This window comes from Salarias fasciatus, chromosome 9 (assembly GCF_902148845.1).
Source record: "Salarias fasciatus chromosome 9, fSalaFa1.1, whole genome shotgun sequence".
NCBI classification, from domain to species: Eukaryota; Metazoa; Chordata; class Actinopteri; order Blenniiformes; family Blenniidae; genus Salarias; species Salarias fasciatus.
In genome coordinates, this window is record NC_043753.1 from 21,673,075 (window position 1) to 21,682,577 (window position 9,503).

At 44.4% G+C, this 9,503-nt stretch overlaps 1 protein-coding gene across 1 annotated transcript in view; it reads right to left on the reverse strand.

The window, feature by feature from the left end:
* Positions 1-9,131: 9,131 nt before the first annotated feature.
* Positions 9,132-9,503, reverse strand: part of LOC115394135 (zinc finger protein OZF-like) — a 26,013-nt gene continuing 25,641 nt past the window's right edge. Inside the window, exon 3 of the mRNA XM_030099358.1 lies at positions 9,132-9,503. This exon is cut by the window's right edge and continues 1,137 nt beyond it. Within this exon, the coding sequence (XP_029955218.1) occupies positions 9,271-9,503 (233 nt within the window). The 3' untranslated portion in view covers positions 9,132-9,270.

Here is a 9,503-nt window from a genome sequence, read left to right on the forward strand (position 1 = left end):
GAACAGTTCTGAAAGAAGTCGACAGCTACTTGCAATTAGCTGAAATCAATCTTGCAAAGCGTTCCAAAACCTGCCGACAATGAGGAAGGTCTTCCTTAAGTACAGGAGTCCCCTGCTTTTGGGGTTATATTGATCAGTAAAATAACACTAACTTGACACGAAAATGATTCAGTTTTAAAAGTTTGTATGTAGTGTCACTAGTGATTTTCATTATGCTGTTGGTTAGCTTGCTACACTTCTGAGAGTAACAGCTTTATTTTATTTATTTATTTATTTATTTGTTTATTTGATAGGGACAGTGCATATTAATGAACAACGTGTAAATATGCCGGAATGTAGCCATGGGCTAATTTCCATCCCTAGTCCCTAGGCAGGTGAATGTGACGTAAACAAATGTCACGTAAACAAAACAAACAAAAAAAAAAACGACAGGGAATCAGTAACAGGGCAGAATACAGGGGTCACAATACGCGACAATAAACAATCATAGAAATAGACAAAAACAAGGACATCACACAGAGACAATTCACAACAAGAAACCCGGATGAGAGGACCTGAACAAAGATTGCAAAACCAATAAATTCATCATAGTTACAATAAATAAAATTAGAGTTACAAGTTACAGTTATTCCAATCTTTAAAAATCATAACACAGTATATTCACTAAAATTACTTCTCTTTAAAGTGCTCTGTTGCATTGCACGTTGCCCTAAAGTGCTTTATTGTATTGCACACATCCCTAAAGTGCTTTGTTTTATTTTTATTGTACATTGCCCTAAAGTGTTGTGTTGCATTCCGCATATCTCTAGAATGCATATTATTTTGTATTACTCATTATTCATGTTCACAAATTTGTGTTGATCTGAGCCATTCTTTTAGCTTAGTTTTAAAACTTTTAAAGCTTGTGGCCTCCTTCACTGTTACTGGCAAGTTGTTCCACTGAGCACTGCCTTTGTAAGACAGCACACTCCGGCCAATGACAGTTTTCCTGATGAGGGCCTCATGTAACCGGCGCCAGAGCTCGGGGTCTCTGGGCCAGTCCACGAGATACACCAAAGTCTGAGCCTGGTGGATCTGTGAGTCTGTGGATCAATGAAGAGCAAATGAGGAAAACTCATCTTCATGAGACCAGCGCCATTTTATTCTGACATACAGTAACATCTTTCTCTGGAAATCCATGAATTCAATTGATCTTCAAAATAACAAAATAGATCTGGTTCTTTATAAAACATGCAAAATACATTTCAAAATTCCATCACATAAACTGGTGTCAAAGTTATACGTTAACTCTGGTAAATAAAACAATCTAACTTACAGTGCATCATGTACACAATAAACTGTGTTTTATAGACACAAACCACAAAAAAATGTTTCATTACATCAGTTGTGTCAGTAACGGTCACGTTGTGTGATACAATACGTTGTGACATGGAGCGGACTATCACCTGGAACCATTCATTACTATATACAGCTTTATCATAAGAAACCGGACAACAACAATACACTACATTAACAATGTCCGCATTTATAGATATATGTGAAAGTTTAACAGAATTTTTTGACAGTTTTTAACATACCTGTGGATCAATGAAGAGCACATGAGGAAAACACATCTTCATGAGACCAGCGCCATTTTATTCTGACACAACGGCTGCCCTCGGATGACCCACAGAAGCCCTCAAGCGCCATCTACTGGATTAGTGGCAGTCATTACTAACCTGACACGCCAGATGGACAGTTTCATTTGTCCGCCACGGAAATATTTCACAAATCCATCTGGGTAGCCGCTCTTCCGATTTGATTTCAGAGGCGGGACCTTCAAAACAATCAGTAGCTGGCGATTGGATGACCGTTCGAACCAAAGAAGAAGATGATTGGACGACCGTTCTGATTGACACGCGACACACTCCCCACAGACCATTCCGCATCAAGCCACGGTGTGACGTAGCTTATGTGCGCTGCTGCTGAGAAGCAGTAGACATCAGGTGCGTTCACGATGGCAAAGCCAGAGGTAGACGGAGCTAGACGAAGCAGACGGCGCAGCCGTGGGGCGGAGTTATAAGTCTGCCTCCAACTCGGACAACCCTATGGTTCTCCATGTTTGTGTTTCTCATGACTCCCACAGTGGGGGGTGTTTACAGGCCCGTCTTCAAAAAAAGAGGAGACTCCAGCTCTGCTAAAGGTGAGAGCTGGTTATTTTATCTTTTTTTTTTTCTTTCATTATTTGTGCTTTTTAGCAATGTGGTTAATTATCATACGTTGTTGGACATGGTAGAACAGCGCCTCTGATCTGTGGATTCTGTTTTTGTGTTGCTCCGTTACTTTTTCGGGGGGGGGGGGGGGGATGACTGTTTTACATTAAAACATAGAAAACCATAACACTCTCTGTTTAATATTTAAACTTAATAAACCTGTAACTTGTGTTTGTTTTGTATCAAAACGTTTTTGTTTTCTTCATTTGAGTACATTTTCAGCCCCTTACACTCACAGTCTCCTCTGCTTACGGACCTGGTGGTGATTGAAGCAGTTCTGCATTTTATGAAGGTTTTAAGTGGTGGTGGAACTAAGTCTTATAAATTAGACATAGATTTTTAAATTGTATAAAGTTTTCAAAACCTAACAAATTATACTTTGATGTAATTCTACAATGGTGATAGTTAAGTGGTTTTTTGCCTAGTATTTTTCGAGCTTTTTTGTAAAGCCTCTCAGTAGGTTTTAAGATTGTTACTTCTGTCATCGACCAGATGGTTATGTAATAACCTATGTGAGAAAAGATCATACGGTGCAAAAACATCATAGCAGCTTGATCAGTCATAGATCGCCTTATTTGATAAAATTTTGCCACGTTGTATTTAATGATTCTCGATATCATTTTAATATGATTTTTAAAGGAGAGAGTAGAATCAATCATGACTCCTAAATATTTGAATTCATTGACTAATTGCAGCTCTTGATCTCCAAAATACACATTAGAACGGGCAATGTTGGTGTCTCTATTGGAAAAAAACATAGATTTTTGTGTATTTAACTGAAGACAAGAGCTAGTGAGCCAACTTTTGATAGTGACTAAGGTGATGTTAAGACTTGAGCTGCTACTCCAGATGTTTTTTGCACTTGTATAGATCACTGCGTCATCAGCATATAGTTGTATGTCCACCCCCTTACAGACATCTGGCAGATCATTAATAAAAAGTGAGAACAAAATAGGGCCGAGAATGGAACCCTGTGGGACCCCTAGTGGACAATCCAAATAAGTAGATTTCTTCCCATTTACAACTGTATAGCCTGTTTTCTATTTGATAAATATGAAGCCATCCATTTTAAAGCAGACTCAGAAAAATTTAACTTTTGTAATTTTGACAACAGTATACTATGATTCACATTCACAACATCAAACACTTTTTTCAAATTAAAGAAAACTGCACCTACATAATTTGTTGTTTCCAAGCTGCCACTGACTTTTTCCATGAGCACTGTGATGGCAGCTTGTGATGTGATGTGATGTTTCCATGTCATCACATGACCTAAGATTTTCCCAATTTAGATAATTTAATGTTTCCCCCAAATATTAATGTTGATTTTTTTGGAATCATCGTGATTTTTATTTTCCCCTTGTTGTTAGAAAGAGAAAAGCCAAAACGTGTTTTTGTTAATTTTCTTTTACACATTATCACATTGTGGTCTGAAAAACCAGTTAGCAGATTGTAAGTTTTAGTAATACGCTCAGGTTTGTTTGTAAAGAGCAGGTCAATTTTTGTTGCTGAATGATTTGTAATTCTAGTTGAGTCATTAATTAACTGCTTACTTATTTACTTAGTGCTCCTGCGTTGGGCTGGTGTCCCGTCCCGTTGCGTAGAGCCGACCAGAGAAACCAGGTTTTTCCAGTACAGGCGATCTTGTGCCAGCAGGTCTGCGTCCTTCACGGTTACTCCATGTTGTCGGAGGTCGTCCGCAATAATGTCAAGCCATCGAGTGTGGGGTTTGCCTCGTGGTCGTCTCCAGCCTGCGGCCTTTGGATCAAACTTCAGGATGGCTTTTGTCGGGTGGTCAAGGGGGAGACGGAGAACATGGCCGAACCAGCGGATGCGGCGTTGTGCAGCCAGGCAGGAGGCTCTGGGCTGGTTTGTGCGGGCTCTAAACGCTTTGTTGGATATTCGCTGTGGCCACCTAATGTTGTCGATGGTTCTGAGAGCCCTGCTGTCAAAGCCATCTATTCTTGTGGCAGGGTCTTATTTACGGGCCATGTTTCAGAGCCATATAACAGAATGGAGAGTACGGCGGTGTTGTAGATTTGGAGCTTCGTCTTGCGTGAGATGGCTTGATGTCGCCAGAGTGGTTTCCAGAGAGACTGCAGGGCAGAGGCTGCCAGGGCTCTCCTGCGGAGAATCTCTGGTTTAAGATCCCCGTTATCTGTCACTGTGGATCCCAGGTACACAAAGTTCTTCACATGCTCAACGGAGCCGTTACCAAGCAGGATAGGAGGTGGGTCTGGTCCCTCACCGACATGCATGAACTTTGTCTTAGTCCAGCTCACATGGAGACCAAGCTTTTCTGCCTCTTCACTGTATACACTCAGAGAGTCCCTCAGCTGACTGTAGGAGGTGCTGAGCAGGATGGTGTCGTCGGCGTACTCCAGATCAGTCAGTTGGTAGTTGCCAAAGGACACTCCGGGTACTCGCTCACAGACCCTGCGCATCAGGTGGTCGATGATGCAATTAAACAGGTCTGGAGCAGCTCCACAGCCCTGGCGGACACCACTGGAGATGGAAAACCAGTCGGAGTCACGGCCGTTGACACGGACACGGCTCTGTGCGTTGCTGTAGAGCAGCTTGAAGAGAGTGATGATCTTCGGGGGTGCGCCAAGGGTTTGTAGGATACTCCACAATGATGAGTGGTGGACTGTATCGAATGCAGCCTTGAGGTCTAGGAATCCTACGTAAAGATGGTGGTCTCGCCGGAATTCAAAGACCTTCTCTGTCAGAAGACGGACGGCAGAGATGTGATCTGATGTGGAGCGGTTGGGCATAAAGCCAGCCTGCTGGGGACGGCGGCTACTTCTAAGGGCTGGGAGAGCACGTGTCAGCAAGATCTTAGTAAAGAGCTTGCCGGGGATGGAGAGTAGTGTAATGCCTCTATGGTTCCCACAGACAAGCCTGTCACCTTTGCGCTTCCAGAAGGGCAGGATGATCCCTCTGGTCCAGTCGCTGGGGAGCCGCTCCGTTACCCACGCCTTGTTAAAGATGTGGGTCAGCCACTCGACAGTGCCATCCCCGCCCGACTTTAACATCTCGGGGGTTATGGAGCAAATGCCGGGGGCTTTCCTGTTGTTCAGTTTTTTCAGGGCGGCTCTGACCTCCGCGGATGTTATGGGGTCCATGTTACAGGCGCGGTTGGGGGCTGTGTCTGTGGCAGCTGGTATGATGGAAGGAGCAAGGGTGGTGTTGCGGTGCAGTAAGAGGCTGAAAAGTGCTCTTTCCAGCGTTGTAGGCTATTTGTCTCTGTTGTTATGATGTTGCCGTCAGAGTCTTTCACCAGGGCTGACTTGATGCGGGGGCCATTGCGAGCTTGACGAAGTAAATTGTATGCGCAGCTCATGTTGTTGTTGTTGGCTGCGGACTCTAGATGTATGGCCTCGGCTTGCCAGAACCGCTCCCTGTCCTCTGCTATAGCCACATTTCGCACGTAGTTCAGTCGGCGATACTCCGTCAGGTCGCCTCGGAGTCGCGCCTCACGCCGCTGTTCAATGATGTTGAGTGTCTTCTCCGAAATCCACGGCTTTTTGGGTGGTGGTCGTGAGCACCTAAGTACTTTCTGAGCTGACTGGAGCACACTTTCCTTAAAGGTCTGCCAATCACTCTTCTGGTCCAAAGCCAGGGCATCGAAGGTACAGCGGATGGAATCACTGAAGTCTGTGGCGATATTGGGGGCTCTGAGGAGTGAGGAATTGAGGCGGGGTTGAGTCTTGGTATACTGGTTGGCTCGAAGCTTCAACTTAAGCTGAGCCACCAGGAGACGGTGATCTGTGTTACCTAGCTCGGCTCCACGGTACACCCGGCAGTTGGTGACAAACGATTTCCAACGTCGAGAGATCAGGATGTGGTCCAGCACTTTCCTGGTTCTGCCGTCTGGGCTGTACCATGTCCACTGGTGGATTAGTTTCCGGGGGAACCAGGTATCAGCAACACAGAGGCTGTAATGGTGGCAGAACAGGAGAAGGCGGTTTCCATTGTCGTTGGTTGCTCTGTCGGCAAAGATGGTGCCGACAGGTGAGCCAGGTGACCGATCGCTGCTGGCAAGAGTGGCATTGGCAACCGTCAGTACGATGGTGATGTCGTGGGGTGGTGCTTTGCTGGCAGCCTGGTACAGTTGGTCGTAGAACACATCCTTCTCGTCCTCATCAGCGACATCTGTGGGGGCATAAGCGACGATGACCGTCATCATGCCATGTCGATGGAGAAAGCGAGCAGATAGCAATCTGTCGCTCACGGGTGTCCAGCTGATGAGAGATTTACGGAGGGCATTTGGGAAGGCAAGGGCCACGCCATAGAGGCCCGTCCGCTTCTCCGGGCCACTGTAGATGTAACAGTGGTCGCCGGCTGTTGTTTCACCACTTCCCTGCCATCTGACTTCACAGACTGAGTGAAATTAAATTTATCAGTTATAGATTTTAGACTTTTTCGATCTGACTTGTCGTTCCAATTTATGTTGAAGTCCCCAAGCAAAATAATTTCCTTTTAATGGTTCCACATATCAAGAAGATTTTTAAATTGATCGCAAAATTCTGTTTTAGAATATTTAAGTGGACGATACAGACAAATAACAATCAGTGACATTTTAGCAGAGAGAGAAATATCAACTCCAACACATTCTAGCTCGATCCTGTTTGGCCATTCGATTTGACTACACTTAAGTTCATCGTTAATATACAATAAAACTCCTCCACCCCTTCCATTTTCTTTCTTTTTATCCCTGTCATTTCTAAAAACATTAAAACCTGGTAATGTAGATCTGGTGATCTACTACAAAGCTTTGTTTCAGATAAACCAAAAAAATCTATATTAGAATTACATAATAAATTTTCCAATTGTTCACGTTTTGTAGTCATGCCATTTATGACCCCCAAGTAGACCACTGCGTTTGTAACTAGGATCCCAGACAGTCCGAGCACGATTAAGAGTTGAAAATTTTTTTTACACATCTAAGTTTTGTGAAAACTGGGTTTCAGAACATAGTTAATTTGGAGTCCTGTTGATGTTGAGAGTTTGCGCCTGTGTTAGAACGCTCCTGCTCGTTACTGTTCCTCCTGGAGTTCGATGTCACATCAGGAGTGCCTTCCGGAGCGGTCTCCACAGAGCGTATACCCGCCGGGTGACAGACGGGAACAAGGTGGTAGCTGCTCCCCGATGCTGGCAAAGCTTGCGGCACATGTCTCCCGGGGCAGCCCCTCTCACGGAAATCCACCTTCACCGGAGGCAGCCATCCTGGCGCAGCTCCCCCCACGCGAGCGCTCACTGCACCGGTCACCACTGGCCACGGACAAGCTCCCCACACTGGCTCCGCGGGAATCCACCCAATGTTCTGATGGATATGTGCAGGATCAACTCCACAATATCTCCAAGGGTAAAGTCCAGAAAGTCCCGCAGTCCATCTCCAGCTTGGCCCGGCTCTGTGCAGCAGCCCGAGTAAGTTGAAAAAAAAAAAAAACGCCGCTGGTTGTAATAGGGCATGCCCGCTGTGCAGCACCTGGGCGAACCGTAGCATGTTTAACAAATCCGGTACCGGTGGTCTAGGTAGCGTCCATTGCGAGGGCGTTGAGGATAATCCGGCTGGGGAGTGATCTGGCTGTGTTAGCTGCATCCTGGCAAGCTGCTGCGCGTTTGGTCCCATCAGATGTGTCTCGGGTCCTGGGTTAACTTCCACTAGAGATGCGCGGATGGCTCCTTTTTCCATCCGCAACCGCTTCTTAAAATCTCCATCTGCCCGCTATCCGCCCGCACCAAAGATTTTTTGGTCAATTTTCAAAACCGAACCCGCCCGCCATCCGCAGAATAGTGTTTTGGCTATTGAAATGTTGCTTTTTTTTATTTGAGTGCTTCAACTGCAACCCGCCCGAATGTAATTAAAATCTTAATTTTTCGACAAGTCATCCGCCCCATCTCCGCGGGTGCAACCGCAGTCCGCGCATCTCTAACTTCCACATCTCCTGCAAGCAGTACTATAAAAGCCAGATGTAGCATATCCATAGAAGCGCTTGTGGATTTAGTCTTTGTTGGTTTTTGAGGCAACTTCGCGTGTCCATTGTCCAATTGTGTTCTGTACACAAGGTGTTGTCTTTGTGCGAGTGGACAAACCTGGTTAGAGAGTGTAGACGTGAATTTACCCCTCATAGACAAAACGAACGGACAAAAGGAAAAGATGACCAGCATCCACCAAGTTGATGTTTGATTACTGGTGGATTTTGGTGGAAAAATAAGAAAACACAGCACCTGTCAGACTGTGTGCTACCTTGGCGGCCATCTTTTGATGTGGTTAATCTTCATTTCGTGTCAGAGTAGCTCATACCTCAGCTCACTACACTTTCCAAGTAGCTTGTCCAACACTGCTTTTCAATCATTCTGTTGTAATTTTAGCTTGTAAGTCAAGAAAATCAAAAATCGAGGTGAGATGTGTTTTTTGTAATTATCACATTCCCAACATATGAGGATTTCTTCACAATATTGTATGTCAGCAGTTATGTGTTGCATGAAGCTTTTGAGAGTGAAAAGTTAAATAACAACTCAGTGTTGTAAACTAGAAAAGAAATGGCAAAGAATAAAACCCACTGGATTCACAACAGCATTTTATTTCCATTTCTTGAAAGTTCACTTTTATTGTGAAAGACCATAAACTTGAATTTTCCTGAAGCACAGTCTAAACAGTTTCTAAATCAGTGATGTTTCCTTGAAACTGGATGATTTCTTGTGATTTTGGGTTCAATCTGGACTTTGTGAATGACATCTCTCACAGTCTTTCATGATTTCATCTATTTGTGAGTATTCTGGTGCTGCAGCAATGAATTACAATAAATAAATCTTTTTACACATAATTCACAAGAATGAGGCTTCTCACCAGTGTGAGTACTCATGTGTCGGAGCAAATGACTCTGTCGACTGAAACTTTTGCCACGTTTCACAAAAATGAGGCTTCTCACCTGTGTAACTGCTCATGTGTCGCAACAAATGAGTCTGTCGACTGAAAAATTTGCCACATGTTCCACAAGAATGAGGCTTCTCACCTGTGTGACTGCTCATGTGTCGCAACAAATGACTCTGTCGACTGAAACTGTTGCCACGTTTCACAAGAATAAGGCTTCTCACCTGTGTGACTGCTCATGTGTCGCAACAAAGAACTCTGTCGACTGAAACTTTTGCCACATGTTTCACAAGAATGAGGCTTCTCACCTGTGTGAATTTTCATGTGTCGCAATGAATGACTCTGTTCACTAAAACTTTTGCCACATGTTT